General features: G+C 44.5%; 1 protein-coding gene across 2 annotated transcripts; it reads right to left on the bottom strand.

Annotated features, from left to right (window-relative positions):
• Positions 1-471: 471 nt before the first annotated feature.
• Positions 472-22,092, bottom strand: DHRS7C (dehydrogenase/reductase 7C). Of its 2 annotated transcripts, none has more exons than XM_077458780.1 (7): positions 22,074-22,092; positions 20,912-21,071; positions 17,488-17,600; positions 13,977-14,187; positions 13,801-13,893; positions 9,850-10,005; positions 472-3,524 (listed from the first exon to the last, which is right to left on the bottom strand). In XM_077458780.1, the coding sequence occupies exons 2-7, from the start codon at positions 21,063-21,065 to the stop codon at positions 3,316-3,318; spliced, it is 936 nt and encodes a 311-aa protein (XP_077314906.1). In that variant the 5' UTR covers positions 21,066-21,071; positions 22,074-22,092; the 3' UTR covers positions 472-3,315. The 2 variants fall into 2 exon arrangements, with proteins under 2 accessions (XP_077314906.1, XP_077314905.1); XM_077458779.1 differs by lacking the exon at positions 22,074-22,092 and adding an exon at positions 21,806-22,020.
• Positions 22,093-24,553: the final 2,461 nt, after the last annotated feature.

The following is a 24,553-nucleotide window of genomic DNA, read 5'->3' as shown; positions in this document are numbered from 1 at the left end:
CCTGGGTGTGGGGCTGATATAAGTCTGTCCTGGACATGTAGGGTGGATATACAGTCAGTCCTGTATGTGGGGTTGATATACAGTAGGCACTGGGCATGTAGGTTGGATATACAGCTGGCCCGGAGTGTGTAGGGTGGATATACAGTCGGTTCTAGGCATGTAGAGTGGATACAGTCGGTCCTGGGCATGTAGAGTGAATATACAGCCGGTCCTGGGTGTGAGGTTGATATACAGTCGGTCCTGGGTGTATAGGGTGGATATACAGCTGGTCCTGGGCATGTAGGGTGGATATACAGTCAGTCCTGGGTGTGAGGTTGATATACAGTCAGTCCTGGGTGTGTAGGGTGGATATACAGTAGGTCCTGGGCGTGCAGAAAATATGCATTTGTCTGGATATTTGTTATTTGGTTTTACTGGGAAATTATATAACATTTCTGAAATATTTTACAAATAAACAAACCAACAAAAACAAGTGTTTCACCCTTTAATGTAATGTACAGGCGATACAGAACAAAACACTGATTTTCCCAGAATTCTTTGCATCTCGTAGGATCTGACAACAGACGTCCACTGTACTATAAAGTTCATGTGTTACAAACATTCATATCTTCCTCAAATGTACAAACTGCAATCACATACTGTACCAACAAAGAGTACCTGTCACTTCCCTTATTCCTCGTGAGAAGCACACGGGTCCCTCTCAGTTTTACCCTTGAAAGTATTCACAGTGAATCTGAATAAGGTTAAATAAAAGAACTAGGGGTCAATAAAAGAAAAAAATTATTGGATAAATGTAAAAAGCTTTTGCCCAGCCATGGTGAATTCTGACCGTAATTTGCTTAATTTGTTGATTACCTATGTTTTCTAACTCCATCTAGTGTCCATAATGTGGTATTTTTTCTAAAATACCCAAATCAGGAAAAATACTTTTCCTGACAGCTTCATGTCAGCCACCACTGGGTAAGGCCCTGCCCACCCCCATGCAATCAGGACCTAACTCATAAATTTGACCCCCACACCCTGAACGGCGTTCCTTTTCTTTCCTCTATGTGGTCAGGACCTGGTGGAGTCTCCTATCTTGCTGGATCAATGATCCGGCCGTCCATCCAGTGTGGGCCTCCTTGACCTAGCCCACGTTATGCCCGCTAAACTCATCGGCTGTGTGGGGTCCCCGATGCTGGTTTTTTGGGGGCATCGAAAAGCGAAGGCTCACCCACCGCTATGTGGAATGGTCGTGTTCCAATTTTTGGCAATGCCCATGGTATCCTCTACTCTTACGCATGAATGTCAGGGCACCGCAGATGTTAGTGGCGAAGCCAGATCTCCTGAGCCAGGGCCCAGTTCTACACCCGGTACCAGAGAAACTCAGGTTAATGGCCTGGATATTGAAAGGCGGAGGTTCATAAACTTAGGGTACTCCGTGGAAGTGGTACAGACTCTACTGAAGGCCTGCAAAAATAGCACAAACAGTGTCTACAATAGAAGCTAGCAAAAGTTCCAAGAGTATGTAGTATCAGCGGGACTTAGCACAGAACTCAGAGCCTGTCACATTTTTGAGTTCCTGCAGAAGGGCCTAGATTTGGGACTAAGTGCAAGTACGCTCAAAGGCCAAGTGTCAGCCATTTCTGCAGTCAAAGGAATTCAGTGGGCCTCTAACAAACTAATCATCCAGTTCTTTAAGACTGTAGGGAAACTAAGGCCTCCCAGAACACCCACACTTACCAAGTGGGACCTGCCGCTAGTTCTGAAATTTCCTGGCCTCACCCAGGTTCAGCCAAGCAGTGTCGCTGTCGGACTTGACGATGAAAGCTTCCTTCCTGGTCGCAATAACCTTGGCCATGAGGGTCTTGGAAATAGCGGGTCTGGGGGCTAAAGAGCCCCACATGTCCTTTGGGGCAGGTAGGGTCATTCTAAGGCCAATGCCAGACTTCATTAATAAGGTAGCCACCAAGTTTCACCTAAGTCAGGAGATAGTGCTACCCACCTATTTCTGGGAGGATGGGCAAGAAGTCAGCCCACTGAATGCAGGCAGAACATTGAAAGTGTACATTGAAGCAACCTCTAGCGTCAGAATCTTGGACCTGTTCGTAAATTCCCAACAGAATACGCAAGGGACATAAGGCCTCCAGTAGGATCATCACTGCCTGGCTCATAAAGAAAATCGCCATGGCATACAAGGACAAGGGGTTGGTGGTACCTCCAGAGAGAATAACGGCTCACTCCACGAGGAGTGTTTTAACATCATGGGCAGCCGCATGTGGTATATCTCCAGAAGTCATATGCAAGGCAGCAATCTGGTCATCCATTCACACATTTGTCTCTCAATACCGCATTGATCTGGCAATGTTAACCACAGCCGAACTTGGCAAAACTATTATTACTATGGCCATAATTAAACTAATTTAGCAGCATCCCACCCTTGTATCTTGTTTTTTCCTGGTGGTAGCTGACATGGAGATGTCAGGAAAATTGTATATCAAATACTTACTGCAATTTTCCTTTTCTGATAAGCTCCATGTCAGCGGAGACTCCCACCCTATGGACAGAGTTCTAGTTACTAAACGCCATTCAGGGCGTGGGGGTCAGATTTATGAGTTAGGTCCTGATTGCATGGGAGTGGGTGGGGCCTTACCTGTTGGTGGCTCACATGGAGCTTGTCAGGAAAGGAAAACTGCGGTGAGTATTTGATATACAATTTTCAGTTTTTTTTATGGCCACCAGATGAAGCCGATGATCATAGAAAATCACTGTATTAAGCTTAAAAAAAAAAAAAGAAAGCGTACAGAATTCGCCATGACTGGAGGAATGCTTCTGACATTCATCCATAGATTTTTTTTTTTTATATATATATATAAATAGACCCACCAGAATCTGGAATCACACAACATTTAAAGAGGATAGGCAGAGTTTTATATTAAATTATGTATATAAAGGTAATTCCATGTTTTTTGCTTTGTTGGGAAGAATTGGATCCCCCGAGAGAGGATCTGCCATTGATATCAGTGACTGGCAAGCAGTAGATGTTCAGCTGTTAATAAAGTCCTAGCAAGCCCTCTTAGCTCACAGAGCATGCTGGGACTTGTAGTTCCACAGAGTTTGCCCATTTACTGGCTGCCTGTGACCAGACTGTACAATGTCTGACCCTCCTCTATACATAGTTATATAATTCGGTATATACTATTCATATAAAATATATATAAGCCCAAAGCACCAACAGTGAGTATGGTAATAGAACACAATGACAGCAAGATATTTGTATCAATGTGTAAAGATCAGAATTCAGCAGGACCGTCAGATGGCTTCTCCTCGCGACATTCACTTCTCCTCCTCCACGAAATGTTTCTCTTTCACACCCGTGGCGACCACAGCGAAGAATAGTTCTGGCAGGAAGGTTCGGACGTAAATGGCGGCTTTGGGGATGGGATTGGCCATGAAGACTTCCTGTTTCCTCCTGCTGACCGTGCGCAAAACTTCCTCCGCCACTTCCACGGGGTGCACGCCATAGGAGAGCTTCCTGAAAACGACTGCAACAAAGAAACGTATGTCAGACCGAACCATTGCCGGAAATAAAAGCGTCGGTTATTATCAACTCTATGATCGACATTGTATTCCAACCCCAACAATTCACCCAGCAATAACGAATTCTGCCTAAGTTCCAATTATCGGCAGCGCCACCTAGTGGCCATAAGGCCGTTTTTTTCCTAAAATACCCTCCAACAGGAAACATACAGTGTAATGGCCACCAGATGGAGCTGACAATCATAGGAAATCACAGTATTAAGCAAAATACAGTCAGAATTTGTCATGGCTGGACAATTGTTTGAATTATAATTCATCATCTTTGGGGTGGGGTTAGTGTGAGGCTGCCTACTGTTCTGTGAAAATCCCCTCCCTTATAATTCTTTGCTTATATTGGCAACAAGTCTCAAGTTTACTGGCCAGGTCTGGAAAGTTCCGGCTAGACAGACACCTTAGGGAAGGGGGAAAAGTCTGCTGGACCACCATGATGATCACCTTCAGACAACTTTAAAAGCTTGGCACAAATACATTGTAGATAGGGAATAGGTCTATAAGAAAATGGACAGATTCAAAGCAACAACCAGTAGACTTTTTTAAGAGGTTACTTTATCTAAAAATAAAATTTGAATTACAGCTGGAGCCTGGTATATACATTCAGCCCCTGGCTGCTTATATTTCTTGGATGCTCCAACTGAGATCACTCCCATCTGTAATTCCTGACTCTGTTCCTGGGAGTTTGAGGGACCACCCATGACAACAGCATTGTTGCTTACATGCTGCTGCCATCAGTATGTAATGGTCACACTCTCATCCTCACCCTTCACAGAGATTCTTTCATCCTATGGGACAAGAAAACAAAGTGCCAGCCGACTGAATGGGATTGGTTATGTCTGCAGTTAAACTGTTGAATGGTTCCCCTATTCCTGCACAGCCAGGCAACAAGTATTTTCCACTCACATCCAGACACCAGAAACAGCTTGTTTTTGTTGTTTTATTAGAGGTGATAACTTGGATGGGGTAAAGGGGTTATGGGATGTCCAAGTTGACTGAAATGATAGATGGGGACAATATCCTCCCTATGTACAAAAATCCTGGACTGTTCTCCCTCCTGGCCTCCAACAGCCTTTGGTGACAAAAAGCAAACACCCCTTAAAGACTAGGAACTCTCAGTCCATTTTAGAAAATAGCACAGTGAGTTGTAAGCTGCACTCCAACTCCTCCGTAGAAACTGCTCCCAGCTCTACTGCCTACAGGAACTATCAGCCCATAGTGCTTGTCCACCAGCCCACCTGGCTGCTCCGAAGATCTCCCAGGGTAAGCGATAGGAAGGGTTTAAACCATAATGCTGTCAGGATCATCACAAGCCCTCCCCCGCCCCAGACCAGGGGTCCCCCCAAGGCCACCAAAAGACTCCTCAACACTCCATCTTCCACCCCACTCCCCTGCTGGCATGGCTCCTCCATATTTAACAACTGACCTAGCCACCCTGCCAGAGCATTCTGCCCGGGGATTGGTCAATTGCACTCAAGTATGCAGATCAGTCTTCCTGGCCTCTACCCACTAACTTCTAAAAGTTTTTCCAAACTTCCAGATCCATCGGGAGGTACCATAGACCTCCCTCTGTGAGTCATTCAGCCTGACCTGCTGTAAACCCTGACCCAATTTCAGACTGGATGGATCAAATACAGCGTGCTATTAGATGATTCATTTCTGGTACGTTTACACATTAATATAAATTGATTTTGTTTTGATTTCAGATACATAGTTTCCTTTTTTCTTGTTTATACAAGATCTCGAAACGCGTTGGTTTTTTTATATCCACTGTAACATGGTGTAATACAGCGGAGTCTATGTGAAATGCATGAGACATAGGAACAAATATCACATCCAATTGTGTCTTTTTAGATACTTTTTTGTAAATATATGAATTTTGTATTGTATTGTCCTTTGTAATTGTGTATGTGCTAATATTATTTTAGTATTATCATTAAAAATGATACATTTTATTATATTTTGTATACTTTACTGGCCTCTCAGCCCGTTTGAAAGTCCTTATTCTAGAGGAGACAGCTTGTTTTTCAATTCGTCAATTTCAGACTCACTCAAGCTAACCTTGAGTCATACCATAAATTTGCCTGCACTAACACTAGTAGCACACTACAGGGCGCTACAACAGTTTATGCTGTAACAATTCTAACAAGAAAAGAAAAAACGAAAATAAAAATACATGACAGACAGGGTTATAACAGAGGTACTGTATATCTAGTATAATTCTTCAAAGAGACAAGAATTCTTTAAGATCTGGTTCAGTGCATTAAAGATAAGGCTTGGTGATTTTAAAATATTGCATAATAATTTAAAAAAATTGGTTCAAACAAAATATTTACAGAACAATACACAAAACAGTCAATAGTAGTAAAAAAATATTAAGAATGAAACTTAACACGGTTCCTGATCGTTGGTTCTGGCAGAGTGCAGTTTAATGTAGCATAAAGTATCAGAGTCATTGGCCCTCAAAACGACTCTCGGCATGCAAAATTGCAATAGAAAATGAGAGCTGTCAAGCTGTAGTTGCACCAGCTTTTTTGTGGCCCCCTGAGGAGGCAATTACAGGAATGACATAAGCAATCAAGGGGTCTGAGGGGCAGCTGAGGGGCGAGGAAGTGTTTCTTGCTAATCAGCAGATTCCCTTCATATACAGTTTTCCTAGCTGTGCCAATATTTCCCTATGACCACATACCTAAATCTATTAACCCATATTTTATCATCCAGCATATAATACATTTTTGGACAAGGCCACACATGATATACCTTGATATGTGCCTTCCTAAGGAGAAGAAAGGTGTCCCATTAGCCTGCTGGACCTCACAAGAGAGGGATGCATGGTATCTATGTAGCCAGTCTTTTCTAATATGTTTGGATCTCTTCCCTTTATTAAGAAATTGAATAGTTTACATATATATATATATATATATATATATACATAGGTGCGCGCAGCCTATTGCATTAGGGTGTGCACCCCAAAACTCAAACACATTTGCATGTGTATATATACTGACAGTGTCAAGCAGGGCAATGGACTGTGTCAGTAGGGAAGAGATTACTTGCAGCGGTTTTTATTTTTGTTAATTTTTTTACCTTTATCTTAAAACATTTTTGAAGCCTTTAGGGGTCTTTGGTGAAATATTAGGGGTCTTAACAGGGGAAATCTGCACCACATGGGGTGATTAGGGTGTGCCCAGGCACACCCGGCACACCCTGTGTGCACGCCTATGTATATACAGAATATACCCTCTAGATGTGGGGACTTTAATGCAGCAAAGTGTCCAAAGAACTTTTAAAAATGTAAAAACTGAATTTATTAAAAATAGTATAAAAGGTGCATTAGCAAGGTAAATACATATACAGTACATAGATATAAGGACAACTAAATGATATAATCAAAGATGAAAATGCTGGACAAATGATAGAACCTATCACATGCACAATATGTGAGGACACATGGCGTGTTTCAAGACAGTAAATCTATTCTTCAGGGGGTGCAAACATTCAGGTTCAAGGTATTTTTCTAGCTTAAAATATTCCAAAGGTGCATTGAGTCTAAAGCCGCGTACACACGGGCGGACTGTCTGGCCAACTTAGTCCGCCGAAACACATTTCAGTCCGCTCGTGTGTGGGCTTCAGCGGACTTTTTCAGCGTGCAGTCTGGCGGACTAAGTATTTCGGAATTTCCGTAATATTGTCCGTCAGACTTTGGTTTCAGCGGGCAATCTGCTCGTGAGTAGGCTAGTTGGACGGACTAAGTATGGCGCATGCTCAGAAAGGATTTACACGGCGAAAGGTTGCATTGCTGTGTATTGGACTTCCTATTTCTAGTCCCGTTGTACGTGCTGTACACGTCATCGCGCAAACTTTCGATGGACTGTTTGTGCATCCGTGTGTGGTTAAGTCCGTTCATTCGAAAGTAGGACGGACTGTCCGTCGGATTGTCTGACGGACTAAGTTGGCCAGACAGTCCGCCCGTGTGTACGCGGCTTAAGTCTAAGCCCCAGGGTCTCCACAATCTCCAAAGAGTCCTCCAGCAGTCAGAGTTCTCAATAGATCTTCACAGTTTCTAAAGAGTCCTCCAGGATCTCCACACTCTCCACCTAATCCTCCAGGATCTCCCCAATCTCCCCAATCTCCACAGAGTCCCCCAGGATCTTTACAATCTCCACAGAGTCCTTCAGCATCTTCACACTCTCCACACAGTTCTCCAGAGATTGCCAAAACTTCCATAGAATTATCCAGGAACTCCAAAATCTCCACAGAGTCCTCCAAAGATCCTCTGAATCTCTACTCTCTCAACAAAGTTCCCCATGATTTCTACACTATCCACGGAGTCTTCCAGGATATATATACCCTACACAGAGTCCTCCAGAAATCTCCACAATTTCTACAGAGTACTCCAGGATCTCCACACTAATCACAAAGTCCCCCCGGATCTTCAGAATCTCCACAGATTTTTGTAGAGATCACCACATTTTCTACAGAAACCTCGGGGATCACCACACTCTCCACAGAGTCCTCCAGGATCTCCAAAACAATCCACAGAGCCCTCCAAATATTTAGACAATTTCCACAGCGTCCTCCAGGATCGCTACACTCTCCAAAAAGTCCTCCAGGATCTCTACACTGTCCTCAGAGTCCTTCAGGATTTGCAGAACCTCCACAGACTCTTCCAGGATCCTCACAACCTCCACAGAGTCCTCCTGGATCTTCGTATCTTCCAGGGAGTCCTCCAAGATCTCCACACTCTCCACTGAGTCCTTCAGAGATCTCCACAATTTCTATAGAGTTCTCCAGGATCTCCTCACTCCCCACATAATCCTCCAGGACCTCCACAGTAACCAAAGAGTCCTCCAGAATCTTCACAGCCTCCAGGATCTCTACAACCAGCTTCTGAGCCCTATTTTAATGATGAAACAAAGAATTCTGCACTCTGAAACCATTGGTGCTCTTTTGTCATCCTCAACTTCTTGACCTTTTGCAGGGTGCCTTTTCTGAGGCTATTTAGTGATTGGGAGCTACCCGAGGAGAGTCACTGCACCCTACAGTACAGACTCTGGAATATTAAATTTGTCGTGGATCCAGAGCTTGCCATCCACATTTTCCTGAAGCAGATCCAATTTAGTCAAAAGGACAAAGGTGGTGTGTGAGGGAAGCTCAGTGCACACTACCTACTGCGCTACAGAATAGGTCGGCGCTACAGCAGTTGTTGGAGGGATGCAACCTAGTCAAGGACGGAATGAAGTGGAAGATTAAAGCAGCTCATACGTCAATCGTGTGTGATCCGATTCCCCCATCCACACATTCGAGGTGTGTTCTCACGGTGGGGAGCCGACTCCATCGTCAGAACACAATAACCGGTGTTGCCAGGTATAGCCGGTGTCCCATCATATAAGGTCCCCCATCACATAGTGTCCGCTGTGTACTGCGCATGCGCAGTACACAGCAACACAGATTCCGAAAATAGCCGAGGATGAACGGCGCCTGCGCCGTGAGTCCAGGTTCTAGCCCCACCATCCAAGTGGACATAGAGTAGGAATAAAAAAGAGCCGAGTGCAGCGAGGCCGAGCCCAAAGCGTGGTGAGCGAAGCTCTCCCGTGAGGGGCTGTCTAATTTTCACAACCCTATGTCCGCTTGGATGGTGGGGCTACTACCTCCACTCATGGCGCAGGCGCCGTTCAGCTTCGGAGATTCTCAGAAGCTTCTTCTGCCCCGTACTGCGCATGCGCAGTACGGGGCGGACGCTATATGATGGCAGGACACTATCTGCCAGAACACCGGCCACACTGTTCGTTCAGGCAAAAACCTGACAGAGTGGTTGTACAGAAGTCAAAGGATAGATCGATCGAATTCTGTACAATCAGGGTGCCCATACTTGGATTGAAGTTCAGCCGGTCCTGCTGAACTACCCAAATTTTGATCCATGAATGGACGGCTTGAGGCAGTAAGTTGCTGCTGTTATACATTGTTGCAATGAACTGTCACTGCCAGCACAGTAATAATAAATCTATACAAGTACAACAATGGCTGCTCCACTTGGTGACTCCTAAATAGTAAAAAATTGTGAGATCTTCCCTTGGACTCCAGAAACCCGACAATCCAAAAAAGAAAACCCCCCAAATGGCATTGCTCCAGGAAGAAATGTAATAATGTTTACAATATGCCTTTCCACCCTTCTATATAAAGTGCCCCAATCACCCCGACATCGTCATCCCTCAACACTCTCCCTGTAGAAGCACACCGAGGTTTATGGGAAATTATAACAATGATACTTTATCTTACATTTCCAAATGGAGGCCTCCCAGTTCCCGGGCTCTGGCTGGGTATGGTACGATCGGATGAAGGTGGGGCTCACAGTGCTGACAAACACATCAAACTCTTCCACTTCAGCGCGGAGACAGTCGAAGAATCCTTGGATTGCGTGCTTAGAGGCGGCATCTGCACAAAGATACAAAATGACAAAATGGTTATACTTGGAACAAAGACACTAAAATAATATTGATATCAATAACATATTCCTCATTGTAATATAATAAGCACCAGTATAGAGTATTTCAGGAGAAGAGAGTCATAAAGGAATGAGCAGAGTCCTCCAGCAGAGCAGAGTATTTCAGAGAGTTATAGAGGAAGGAGCAGAGTCCTCCAGCAGAGCAGAGTATTTCAGAGAGTTATAGAGGAAGGAGCAGAGTCCTCCAGCAGAGCAGAGTATTTCAGAGAGTTATAGAGGAAGGAGCAGAGTCCTCCAGCAGTACAAAGTATTTCAAGAGAGGAGAGTTAGATAGAGAAAGGAGCAGAGTCCTCCAGCAGTGGAGAGTATTTAAGGAGAGGGCAGGGCCAGATTAAGAACATCATCAGGGCCTGGTGCTGAGGATTTTGATGGGGCCTTTTATAAACAATAAATAAATAAAAATGCTAAATATTTTTTGTTATAACAAATGAAATTAAAGAGAGAGAGGGAGGATGAGAGAGAGAGAAAGGGGATGAAAGAGGTGTGAGGGGTAAGGGAGGGAGGATGCACATGAGCATGTGTGGGAATAGCATCAATGCAGCCTGGCAAAGGCAAGTGACCAAAGGCACCAAACCCAGAAGGAAGTCCGGGTGAAGATTGAAGTGCCCGGGCCCCGCCGGATTGATCACAGCACAGCACTGGAGGGCTTAGTCTGACAATTTAAGTGTACCCTAATGTGCTAATATGCTGGGCATACTTGTACATTATGGCATAACCTACCCCAGGGCCTCTAAAAATTAGTAATGTTAGAAAAGTTTACTACCACTTTAATATCACGAGCCTCTCATGGGGCCCCCTACTGACCCTGTGGCCCTTGGGCAGTGCATAAGTGAATAGTTGTCAACATTTCAAAAATATTTTGAGGAATGCTTTTTTTTACAAGTGCTATGTTTAGAGTAGCTGACATCCCCTATGTTCCTCTATACATCACAATAGTAATTACAAAATTAAATAAGTACTAATAATGGGGCAGAACAAATATGAGGACGGTGAGATTTCCTTTAGTTGAACTGACAAAAGTGCCCATTCTGGAGCTGGTAACATTGAGGATATTCAGTATAATTTTAAAGAACAGTTTTTGTGGGTAAGAAGCATAAGGGAGAAGTATGGATGGTATAAAAGTGGGAAGTATGTGCAGGTGAGGGAGAGGAATGTGGAGGGTCTAACAGTGGGCACTATGTACATGAGAGGAGTGTAGAGGGTATGGCAGAAGGCACTATGTACAGGAGAGGAGTGTGGAGGGTATGACAGTGGGCAGTATGCACAGCAGAGGAGTGTAGAGGGTATGACATTGGGCACTATGTATAAGAGAAGAGTGTGGAGGGTATGACAGTGAGCAATATGTACAGGAGTGTGGAGGGTATGACAGTGGGCACTATGTACAGGAAAGAAGTGTGGAGAGTAGGACAGTAAACAGTAATTACAGGAGAGGAGCGTGGAGGGAGGGTATGACGCTGGGCACTATGTATAGGAGAGGAGTATGGAGGGAATGACAGTGAGTAGTATGTACAGGAGAGGAGTGTGGAGGGCATGACAGTGGGCACTATGTATAGGAGAGAAGTGTTGGAGGTATGACAGTGGGCACTATGTATAGGAGAGAAGTGTGGAGGGTATGACAGTGAGTAGTATGTACAGGAGAGGAGTGTGGAGGGTATGACAGTGGGCACTATGTATAGGAGAGAAGTGTGGAGGGTATGACAGTGGGCACCATGTATAGGAGAGGAGTGTGGAGGGTATGACAGTGAGTAGTATGTGCAGGAGAGGAGTGTGGAGGGTATGACGGTGAACACTATGTATAGGAGAGGAGTGTGGAGGGTATGACAGTGGGCACTATGTACAGGAGAGAAGTGTATGAAAGCGGGCACTATGTGCAAGAGAGCAGTGTGTAGGATATGACAGCGGGCGTTATGTATAGGAGAGAAGTGTGGAGGGTATGTCAGTGAGCAGTATGTACAGGAGAGAAGTGTGGAGAGTATGACAGTGGGCACTATGTATAGGAGAGAAGTGTGGAGAGCATAACAGTGGGCACTATGTATGGGAGAGGAGGATGAAGTAATCTGGGAAGGAAAAATGTAAAGGTTTGTGGAAGGATGTTTAGGGACTGCGTAGTGGTTAAGCGGGCCAGACTTGGATTGAAATTACACCAATTAAGCAGAGACCAGCCATAGTCGATCTATGTATGGGTAGCTGATTTTACACAAGTCAACCTATTAACCGACTTGAGTACAACCAGCCTGTCAGGTTTTCCCCAAAACAATCAGTGCTGCCAGCTATAGTTAGCAACACTGATCATTGTATTCACTGGCAGAACACAATAACACTGCGGGAGTGATTGCCCCATTCACAGGTCAGCAGGTGAGAGGGTGTGTGGGGACAGGCTGGGGGAGATACTAGTCAGTCCCTGGGTAGGCTCTGGTTAGTATCAGAGCTAGATACACACAGGTTACAAAAGCCACGATCGTTAGAGCGAGAGCAATAATTCTAGCACTAGACCTCCTCTGTAACTCTAAACATGTAACCTGTAAAAAAATTTAAAGCATCGCTTAGTACACAACAAAAAATAGTGCTAACTTTAGTGTTTTTTTTTTTATGAATGAAACAGTTTCTTTCCAAAAGAAAGTTTGAAAAATTGCTGCGCAAATATCGTGTAACATAAAATGTTGCAAAGACCACCATTTTATTCCATAGGGTGTCTGCTAAAACAATATATAATGCTTGAGGGTTCTGAGTAATTTTCTAGCGTAAAAAATTATGATTTTTACATGTAGGAGAGAAGTCTCAGAATGGGCCTGGGTGGCAAGGGGTTAATTATCATAAGTAATATACAAATAATTATTATAATCACTGTGAGGTCATCCTCTCAGTCTGCTGCAGAGTGTTCCAGCGTGTATTTATACTGCCGCTCTGTATGTAGCTTCTGACAGGCTGCGCAAGGAGCCCCGTATCTCCGGAACCATAGATGATAGCAGCCCCATATTTTAACCAGTGCTGGAGTAGGTCTTTAGCTACCTACCCTCCAAATGTGGGGTCTCTTTGACTCGAAGTCGATCTTTTTTTTATTTTTTATTTTATTTTTATTTTTTTGGGCAAATGGGCCTATCTTGAGAAAGGGGCCTGGAGCTGCAGCTCCAATAGCTCCTATGTTAATCCGGCTCTGGGAGAGGGGAGTTAGAGGAAGGAGCAGAGTCCTTCAGCAGTACAGTGTATTTCAGGAGAGGAGAGTTATACAGGAAGGAGCAGAGTCCTTCAGCAGTACAGTGTATTTCAGGAGAGGAGAGATAGATGGAGGAAAGAGCAGAGTCCTCCAGCAGTGCAGTTTACTTCAGGAGAGGAGGGTTATAGAGGAAGGAGAAGAGTTCTCCAGCAGAGCATAGTATTTCAGGAGAGGAGAGTTAAAGAGGAAAGAGCAGAGTCCTCCAGCAGTGAAGAGTATTTCAGAAGAGGAGAGTTATAGAGGAAGGAGCAGAGTCTTCCAGCAGTGCAGAGTATTTCAGGAGAGGAGAGTTATAGAGGAAGGGCCAGAGTCCCCCAGCAGAGCAGAGTATTTCAGGAGAGAAGAGTTCTAGAGGAAGGAGCAGAGTCCTCCAGCGTTGCAGAGTATTTCAGGAGAGGAGAGTTATAGAGGAAGGAGCAGAGTCCTCTGGCAGTGCAGAGTATTTCAGGAGAGGAGAGTTCTTATATTTTCATTCTTGCAGTCCATCAATCATTACTCCAGTAATACTCACATGCGGCTCGGAATGGAACGCCCAGCTTCCCCTGTATATTGTTCACCAGGACGATCTGACCGGTTCTTCTAGAAATCATATGTGGCAGAATTGCTGAGAACGAGAAAAAAATCTAATAAATCGTAATAAATCCCCAATCCCATCTACCGTATGGAATAATTCAGAGTCCGTCTGACCTTTGATTAAGGTGATGGGGCCGAAATAGTTGGCGTCCATGATTCTCTTGTCCAGTTCCAGCGTCACGCTCTGCGCCGGCCCCTTGATCTTCATACTGGCGTTATTGATTAATACGTCTACACAACCGTAACAGTCCAGAATCTCCTTACCGATGGCCTCGATTTCACCGACCTCACTGATGTCCAGGAGAACCAACTTCGGTGTGAAGGTCTGACAGACACATATTACAGGTCAGGTTTAAAGTTTGTGTTTTTAAATGACATTTATTTGTAAGCAGCACAGCATTCTGGGTTGGTGCGATTCCCCTTATCTGTCTAGCCCCCGGGTGCGATGTGCAGGCAGCCCATTTGGGTCTATGGGGATGCAGCTGCTGTTGAGATGCTTTGCTTTGCGCCTTGCGAAAAATTGACAAATTACTCAGAATGGGGATCTATTTTCAGCGGTAGAGCAGTTTAGACACAAGTCTTATGCTCAAGGCCGTCTTTAATATCGATTGGACCCTGGGCAAAAATTTTCTTAGGGCCCCCCTCCCCCCATGCAATTTCGCTCTCCACCTGCTCTGAGACATACAATAAATAGCAGTTAGACTTAAAATCAGTTTACTGTATCAGATCAGGCAGCGATTGCGATTGGTTGCCAGAGGTTACAGCATATCATTACTGTGTACTGACTGGTTGCTAGAGGTTACAGCACTCCTTAAGGCTCAATAATTAGTTGCTAGAGGTTACAGCACATTTCTGCTTGTTGATTGGCTGCTAGAGATTGCTGTACAGTAATACTGCTCACTGGTTGCTATAGGTTACAGCACATCTTCTCCTCACTTCAGGGGGGCATGATATACCTATGAATGCTGCCTTTATTTACATATCAATGCAGTTGGCCTCAGTTATTTACATATGCATGTCACTGCTATTTACATATGAATGCCAGTATTTACATGTAAATACAGGTCTGCAGGTGAGTCATCTGTACACAACAATAGGGCAGAGCTGGGCAGCATTAGTAGCAGCACAGGACTAAAACTTCAAGGGACAAGAGAATGTAAACTGGGATAGTTGGCAAGTATGAGGCAGCTGCTTTGGGCCCCACAACAATGACAGGGCCCAGGGCAGCTGCCCCTTTTGCCCTGCCTTAAAGACGGCCCTGCTTATGCTCCGTTCACACCTAGGCGCACCAGATCTCGTGCGGAATCATCGCGATTCTGCCCACGACTCAGTCCCAAATCGCTGCAAAAACATGGGACACGCTTGCGATCCCGTTACTTTCAAAGGCACTCCAATCATGGTGCAACTTCTCTGCGATGGTCGCCCGGCAAATCATGGCACACTCGCGCAAACAAAATCGCGGGACGCCTGTCGCCCAAAAGAAGTTCCATAAGTAACGGGATTGCAAGCGTGTCTGGGGTTTTGCAGCAAGGGCCTGCCTGATTGCATACAAATTGAAAGTGTTTAGGTTTAACCTCATATTGTATGGTCTTGGTCAGTGGCGGAACAACAAGGGTCGAAAGGTCGCATTTGCGACCAGGCCCTGGCATGCCGCTACTGTCGGGGGGCTCCAGAGGGGTAGCTGGCTGCAGGGCTCTGAGCTAGGAGTGTCTCTCTGATACAGCCCAGAGCCTGCACTGACAGTTCCCCCTCCCTCCTCCCTCCTCCCTCGAGGTTGGTATCAGCAGTAATGACAATTTATTGTAATAAACTTTAATCAAATAATCAAGCGCCGCATTTCTTTTGTAACCACCCAATATGTAACATACAAGAAACTATGTTTATAAACAATGTTCTTTTGGTTATAAAATGACAGTGAAAAACAAAATCCAATGCATTCTAAACTTTAGACGTCACTTCCGCCCAATCGTCTTAAAGGGGAAAATTCTTTTTTTTTTTTTTTTTGCAAAAAAAAAATGACATTTGATTTATTTTATTTTTTCAGTATTGCATTTTAGTGTAATGCCCTATACACACGGTCGGACATTCCGACAACAAAATCCGTCAGATTTTTTTCCAATGGAATTTGGCCCAAACTTGTCTTGCATACACACAGTCGCACAAAGTTGTCGGTAAAATCCGAACGCAGTGACGTAAAACACATACGACCGGACTATAAAGAGGCCAATAGCGTTCGTCTCGTAACTTATTCTCAGCATTGTGGCACTTTGTGCGTCGGAATTGTCTACACACGACCGGAATTTAAGCGATCGGATTTTGTTGTCGCGAAAATTTTAGATCAAGATCTCAAACTTTGTGTGACGGAAATTCCGGCAGAAAAAGTCCAATGGAGCCCACACACGATCGGAAATTTCCAACAACACGATCCGATCGCACTTTTTCCATCGGAAAGTCCGATAATGTGTACAGGGCATTAAATGTTAGATCTGAGGTCTTTTTGACCCCAGATATCACATTTAAGAGGTCCTGTCATGCTTTTTTTTTTCTATTACAAGGGATGTTTACATTCCTTGTAATAGGAATAAAAGTGACCCACATTTTTTTTTTAAAGGACAGTGTAAAAAGAAAAAGTAAAATATATCAGAAATTTTTTTTTTTAAGCGCCCCATCACACCAAGCTCGCGCGCATAAGCAAACACATACGTAGGTCGCGCCTGCATATGAAAACGGCGATCAAACCACACAAGTGAGTTATCGTCGCGATTGTTAGAGCGAGAGCAATAATTCTAGCACTAGACCTCCTCTGTAACTCTAAACATGTAACCTGTAGACATTTTTAAACGTCGCCTATGGAGATTTTTAATGGTAAATGTTTGCCGCCATTCCATGAGCGGGTGCAATTTTGAAGCGTGACGTGTTGGGTATCAATTAACTCGGCGCAACATTATCTTTCACAATATAAAAATAAATTGGGCTAACTTTACTGTTTTCTTATTTTTAAGTCAAAAAAGTGTATTTTTTTTTTTTTAAATGCGCTTGTAAGACCGCTGCGCAAATAAGGTGTGACATAAAGTATAGCAACGAAAAAAAGGGTGTCTAAGAAAAAAATATATATAATTTTTGGGGGTTCTAAGTAATTTTCCAGAAAAAAATAATTATTTTAACTTGCAAACAACATTTTTTTTTTTTTTTTAGCAGAGACCCTCAATAATAAAATGGCGGTTGTTGCAATTTGTTCTGTCACATGTTATTGGTTCAGCAAATTTTTAACTACTTAAGGATTGAACCACAAAAAGAGAACAAATTGCAACAACCGCCATTTTATTATTGAGGGTCTCTGCTAAAATATATATATATATACATATATATATATATATATATATATATATATATATATATATATATATATAATATATATATATATTATATAAAAAATATATAGATATTATAATATATATATATATATATATATATATATATATATATATATATATATATAATGTTTGGGGGGGTTCTGAGTAATTTTCTAGCAAAAAAAAAAAGAAAAGAGGAGTGCCAGAATTGGCCTGGGCTGGAAGTGGTTAAATTATAAATGATGGGTGGGGGGACGCTGTAAATGTCTTACCACACTCGGATCAGCGACACTTATCAAGGCGTCATGTAACGCTTCCAGCTTCTCCCATGTTTTCCCACAAAGGACCAGCCGTGCCCCAGCCGCATGGAACACCCTGGAACATTCTGGAGAACAAAATCCACAAGTAAGTGAAATATTCCACTATTATTACCATTGGGTTAGATGTTCTGTTGGTGTTTACAGTGTGTATAGGCAGAAATGTTATTTTAGTATCACATAGAATAGAGTACGAGTTGTGTGTTTATGTGGCTTGGGCCATGAATGATGGAGTCCCATTGGAGTCTCTAGTGCATGCGTGTTCCCCTTTAGAACTAAACCCTTACAGTACCTTGAAAAAGTATTCACACCCCTTGACATTTTCCACATTTTGTCATGTTACAACCAAAATTGTAAATGTATTTTATTGGGATTTTATGTGATAGACCAACAAAAAAGTGGAAGATAATTGTTAAGTGGGAGGAAAATGATAAATGCTTTTCAACATTCTTTACAAATAAATATGTGAAAAGTGTGGGGGGTACATTTGTATGGCGCCCCCCGGAGTCAATACTTTGTAGAACCCCCTTTCACTGCAATTACAGCTGCAAGTCTTTTTGGGGATGTCTCTACCAGCTTTGCCCATCTAGAGAGGGACATTTTTGCCCATTCTTCTTTGCAAAATATCTCAAGCTCTGTCAGATTGGATGGAGAGCGTCTGTGAACAGCAATTTTCAAGTCTTGCCACAGATTTTCAATTGGATTTAGGTCTGGACTGTGACTGGGCCATTCTAACACATGAATATGCTTTGATCTAATCCAGGGGTCTCCAAACTTTCTAAAGAAAGGGCCAGTTTACTGTCCTTCAGACTTTAGGGGGGCCTGACTGTGCTTAGTGGGTGTAAACAATGCTTCCCCCTTTGGTATTAGGGGGAGAATAAGTTGGTGTCAGTGGGAGGAATAGAGCACCATTTTTGTTGTCAGTGACAATGATGTCCCATTGTTGGTGTCAGTGGCAGGTATAATGCCTCAAGGGCGGACAATAGCAAGCAAAGGGCAAGATCCAGCCCCAGAGCCTCAGTTTGGAGACCACTGATGCAAACCATTCCATTGTAGCTCTGCCTGGATGTTTCGGGTCGTTGTCCTGCTGGAAGGTGAATCTCCTCCCCGGTCTCAAGTCTTTTGCAGACTCTATCAGGTTTTCTTCTAAGATTGCCCTGTATTTGGCTTCATCCATTTTTCTATCAACTCTGACCAGCTTCCCTGTCCCTGCTGAAGAAAAGCATCACCAGAACATGATGCTGCCACCACCATGTTTCACAGTGGGGATAGTGTGTTCAGGGTGATGTGCAGTGTTTAGTTTCCCCCCACACACACACACACACACACACACACACACATAGCGTTTTGCTTTTAGGCCAAAAAGTTACATTTTGGTCTTATCTGACCAGATCACCTTCTTCCACATGTTTGCTGTGTCCCCCACATGGCTTCTCACAAACTGCAAACAGGACTTCTTATGGTTTTCTCTCACCAATGTCTTTCTTCTTGTCACTCTTCCATAAAGGGCAGATTTGTGGAGAGACGACTAATAGTTGTCCTGTGGACAGATTCTCCCCCCTGAGCTGTGGATCTCTGCAGCTCCTCCAGAGTTGCCATGGGCCTCTTGGCTCTTCTCTGATGAATGCTTTCCTTGCCCGGCCGGTCAGTTTAGGTGGACGGCCATGTCTTGGTAGGTTTGCAGTTGTGCCATACTCTTTCCATTTTCAGATGATAGATTGCAGTGGCGGCCCATCAATAGGGGGCCCACGGTCGTCCCATTCCCTTATCCATACGTCCGGCCCCTAATCTACATGCAGGGCACCGGACACATGGATTTCAATCGATTTTTTTTTTTTAGAAGCACATGTTTAGAGCCTGAGGCCCCAAGCCCACCCACCAGCAAATTAATATTCGCTAATGTCTTCCTGTTTCTCCTAAATCAGGAAGCAGCTCCTGAGACCCCATTGGCCGGGAGTCCTAAGACCACATTGGCCAGGAGTTCCAAGACCCCATTGGCCAGGAGTCCTAAGACCCCTATTGTCCGGGAGCTCAAAGACCCCATTGGCCAGGAGCTCAAAGACCCCATTGGTCAGGAGTCTGAAGACCCAATTGGCCGGCATGGAGGGGGGACACGGAGGCTGGGACATGAACATCCCTGACCTATCTGGTGTGTTCCTTGGCCTTCATGATGCTGTTTGTTCACTAAGGTTCTCTAACAAACCTCTGAGGGCTCTACAGAACAGCTATATTTATACTGAGATTAAATTACACACAGGGGGAATCTATTTACTAATTAGGTGACTTCTGATGGCAATTGGTTCCACTAGATTTTAGTTAGGGGGTATCAGAGTAAAGTGGGCTGAATACAAATGTACCCCCCACACTTTTCACATATTTATTTGTAAAAAATGTTGAAAACCATTTATCATTTTCCTTCCACTTCACAATTATGTGCAGCTTTGTGTTGGTCTATCACAGTGATGGAGAACCTTGGCACCCCAGATGTTTTGGAACTACATTTCCCATGATGCTCCACTACACTGCAGAGTGCATGAGCATCATGGGAAATGTAGTTCCAAAACATCTGGGGTGCCAAGGTTCGCCATCACTGGTCTATCACATAAAATCCCAATAAAAAACATTTACATTTTTGGTTGTAACATGACAAAATGTGGAACATTTCAAGGGTTATGAATACTTTTTCAAGGCACTGTATGTCCAGCTATTCCCAAGAAGGATACAGAGCCAAAAGCATGTTGGGTGGGTGTCAGTCTGGAGGAGTGGGTGTACCTAGGCAGGTCTAGGTATACCTGTAGGCATAGGTAACGCCCACATGTGATGCTGAGCCTCCATTGTTGACACCCGGTTCACACTGGTGCGGTGTGAGAACTGCATGCGATTTGAACAGGAATCGCACCGCATTTCCCTTCAAATCACTTGCGATTCTGCCACAGTGTGATTTGAGCCATTGATTCTAAATGACTCAGATAGCACCGTATCCACACCAAAATCGTGCAGGACCCTTTTTTTTTTTTTGCCGCAACAGAACCAGATTCTGCAAATGGCATTGCGTTATGTGAACCAATTTTGGGGTGTTTTTAACTTAACATTCACACCCGCAGTGGTTCGCAAGAACGGGGTGCAATTTGGATGCAGTGTGGAAACCGCACAGAATTTGCTGAGAATTCTGCACCGCATCAGTGTGAACTGAAATCCAATGAATGAAAGGGGCGAGCCCGGGACAATCAGGCTGGGGAGGAATCACTTTGAATTGTATCATTTTGAATTTTTAGGACTGTAACATTCAGAACAACACAGACAGATATAGAACAAAGTAACAAAAAATAAACAAAAATGTGAAAAAAAAAAATAAGACAAAGGAAAAGCAGAGACTCACCTTTCCCCAACCCGGATATGGCATCCGTAATGACAACCACTTTATTCTTCAATGCCGACCGCGACATCAGCCGCACAACCTCCCGATATATGTAGATAATTCCGCTGATTCCCAGGAGGAGCAACGGCAATATCAGAAATGTGAGGAACCCCATATTTACCTTTACAGGAAGAGAACAGAGATACATAGATGATAGATAATAGAACAGATATAATAATAGATAGATAGATAGATAGACAGATAGAATAATAATAGATAGATAGATAGATAGATAGATAGATAGATAGATAGATAGATAGATAGATAGATAGATAGAATAATAATAATAGATAGATAGATAGATAGATAGATAGATAGATAGATAGATAGATAGATAGATAGATAGATAGAATAATAATAGACAGATAGATAGAATAACAATAGATAGATAGATAGATAGAATAATAATAGATAGATATAATAATAATAATAGATAGAATAATAATAGATAGATAGATAGATATAATAATAATAATAGATAGATAGATAGATAGATAGATAGATAGATATAATAATAATGATAGATAGATAGATAGATAGATAGATAGATAGATAGATAGATAGAATAATAATAGATAGATAGATAGATAGATAGATAGATAGATAGATAGATATAATAATAGATAGATAGATAGAATAATAATAGATAGATAGATAGATAGATAGATAGATAGATAGATAGATAGATAGATAGATAGATAGATAGATATTGACCCTCCTCTGATTGATTTGCAGAAATCTCTAAATTATTATAACTGATCCAAATACAGAACTCCCCCCCCCCCCCAGTAGAAACTCACCCCCCCCCCCCCCCCCCACGCACACAATACAATATCAGTCGGTGAATTGACTCACGTGGAGATTTATAATAATTTTCTGTGGAAGATTGGGAAAGGTACGGAGGATCGGAGTCGCTCGGTGCCCTCCGGGGTGTCAGCAGCTCTCCCAGGGATATTAATAGAGCTCAGCTGTGGGAAAGAAGTAATTTTGGCCCCTGAGTCTCATCCAGACGGAGGGACATGGCCGGGGTCGAGTTTCAAATGACTTTGTACAGCTCTGCCTTGTCCCCATCACTGTGTGTCCCCAGAATTCCTTCCACACTCCCCGCAAAGGAAATCATTACCTTCTGACAGAGTTTGCAGGAACCAAGTTGTGGATTCAGTGGGATTTTTCCACCTACAAATGAAAGGAAACTATAGTGTGAGAGAACATATAATATGTACTGTGCCGCCCTTTTGCTTCCCCCTACTGTGCCCTTCTCCTTCCCCCCCTACTGTGCCCTTCTCCTCCCCCCCCCCTACTGTGCCCTTCTCCTTCCCCCGTGCCCTTATGCTTCCCCCCATACTGTGCCCTTCCCCTCCCCCTGTACTGTGCCCTTCTGCTCCCCCCTGTACTGTGCTCTTCTGCTCCCCCCTGTACTGTGCTCTTCTGCTCCCCCCTGTACTGTGCTCTTCTGCTCCCCCCTGTACTTTGCTCTTCTGCTTTCCCTGTACTGTGCTCTTCTGCCCCCCCCCCCCCCCCCCTGTACTGTGCTCTTCTGCTCTCCTCTGGCCTGTGCTCTTCTGCTTTCCCTGTACTGTGCTCTTCTGCTTTCCCTGTACTGTGCTCTTCTGCTCTCCTCTGTACTGTGCTCTTCTGCTCTCCTCTGTACTGTGTTCTTCTGCTTTCCCTGTACTGTGCTCTTCTGCTTTCCCTGTACTGTGCTCTTCTGCTCCCCCCTGTACTGTGCTCTTCTGCTCTTCTCTGTACTGTGCTCTTCTGCTTTCCCTGTACTGTGCTCTTCTGCTCTCCTCTGTACTGTGCTCTTCTGCTCCCCCCTGTACTGTGCTCTTCTACTTTCCCTGTACTGTGCCCTTCTGTTCCCCCCTGTACTGTGCCCTTCTGCTTTCCCTGTACTGTGCTCTTCTGCTCCCCCCAGTACTGTGCCCTTCTGCTCCACCTGTTCTGTGCTCTTCTGCTCCCCCCAGTACTGTGCCCTTCTGCTCTCTCGTACCATTTTGCTCCCCCCCTACTGTGCCCTCTGCTTTCCCTTTACTGTGCCCTTCTGCTCCCCCCTGTACTGTGCCCTTCTGCTCCCCCCTGTACTGTGCCCTTCTGCTCCCCCCTGTACTATGCTCTTCTGCTCCCCCCAGTACTGTGCTCTTCTGCTCCCCCCTGTACTATGCTCTTCTGCTCCCCCTGTGCTGTGCTCTTCTGCTCCCCCCTGTACTGTGCTCTTCTGCTCCCCCCTCTACTGTGCTCTTCTGCTCCCCCCTGTACTATGCTCTTCTGCTACCCCCCGTACTGTGCTCTTCTGCTTACCCAGTACTGTGCACTTCTGCCCCCCCCTGTACTGTGCTCTTCTGCTCCCCCCTGTACTATGCTCTTCTGCTACCCCCCGTACTGTGCTCTTCTGCTTACCCAGTACTGTGCACTTCTGCCCCCCCCCCTGTACTGTGCCCTTCTGCTCCCCCCTGTACTGGGCTCTTCTTCTCCCCCCTGTACTGTGCTCTTCTGCTCTCCCCAGTACTGTGCCCTTCTGCTCCCCCCAGTACTGTGCCCTTCTGCTCGCCCCTGTACTGTGCTCTTCTGCTTCCCCCCCGTACTCTGCCCTTCTATTCCCCCCTGTACTGTGCCCTTCTGCTCACCCCTGTACTGTGCTCTTCTGCTCCTCCCTGTACTGTGCCCTTCTGCTCCCCCATACCCCTTTGCTATCAGCAAGTCTATAGAGAGAGAGAGACTGGGAGTTCAGTGGGTTGAAAGTAAAGGAATGCCTTACAACTTGTGTTCGGAACTGTTCTAAGACTGTTGCCATAGGAGACAGCATTCCTACACATGCAGATGTGGTGTCTTGCTGGATGCCTTTCCCTGCATGGCTGTAACCTGTAGAAGTCTCGGAGTCTGCCAATTAACATTGCAACTACCTTAAGGGTGTCCTAGCCCTAAACCCTCTCTCCTACAGTTCTGTTCAAGAGAAATAAAATCTCTTTGTATTCAAGAAGTGTCTGGCGCCCATGAATCGATCTTGCATTACACCCTCTATGCCTGGTAACCCACTCTACATAGAAGGATGTCAGCTGTCCCTGGCTCTGGAGGTCCTCATTAGACTAGAGGAGGCCTGGGACCTGGCGACATGTACAAATACTGTACATTGCCTGCACTGGTCTTCTGTGTTCTGGAGGTAAAATCTCGGCCACATGAAGGGTGTATTGCTTTCCAACCAGACTAAACAGCATGATGAAGGCCCCGTTTACACCAGCGATGCTCTCTGAAGTGCTCTCCGGACAGCATTTAATAGGCAGGGTGGAGGCGATTTATTGCCTAGTCACCTCCTGCTTTAACCCCTTGAGCCCCACACTAGCGTTTCATATGGTTGCGCAGTGATTACAGGGAAAACCCCCATTCAGTTGAATGGGTCAAGTTTAGCAGGCAGTACTGCGGGGATCATGTTTGCCGTGGCATCTGTACTTCCCCCTCCACTGCCTTTGCAGCATGAGGGGAGAGCAGCTGGAGGCAGAAAAAAAAATGTGTCTTAGCCGTGAGTTTTTACCACACCCCAAACACAAGTGTAAGCGAGTCACAGTGCAGTAACATCGAGCAGAGCCTACATAGGTAATGAGGAGG

The sequence above is a fragment of the Lithobates pipiens genome, unplaced genomic scaffold (assembly GCF_037356315.1).
Source record: "Lithobates pipiens isolate NorthernLeopardFrog02 unplaced genomic scaffold, aLitPip1_a1.2 Scaffold_28, whole genome shotgun sequence".
Lineage (NCBI taxonomy): Eukaryota > Metazoa > Chordata > Amphibia > Anura > Ranidae > Lithobates > Lithobates pipiens.
This window is presented reverse-complemented; position numbering and strand designations above follow the sequence as displayed.

What these genes read in the sequence shown, in the direction of transcription:
- DHRS7C (XM_077458780.1), bottom strand. Translation starts at nt 21,065, where the DNA reads ATGGGGTTCCTCACATTTCTGATATTGCCGTTGCTCCTCCTGGGAATC. An exon ending in CCCCATCACCTTAATCAAAG is followed by an intron (nt 13,894 to 13,976) that starts GTCAGACGGACT and finishes TCTCGTTCTCAG; the next exon opens with CAATTCTGCCACATATGATT. An exon ending in CGTTCCATTCCGAGCCGCAT is followed by an intron (nt 10,006 to 13,800) that starts GTGAGTATTACT and finishes ATCTTTGTGCAG; the next exon opens with ATGCCGCCTCTAAGCACGCA.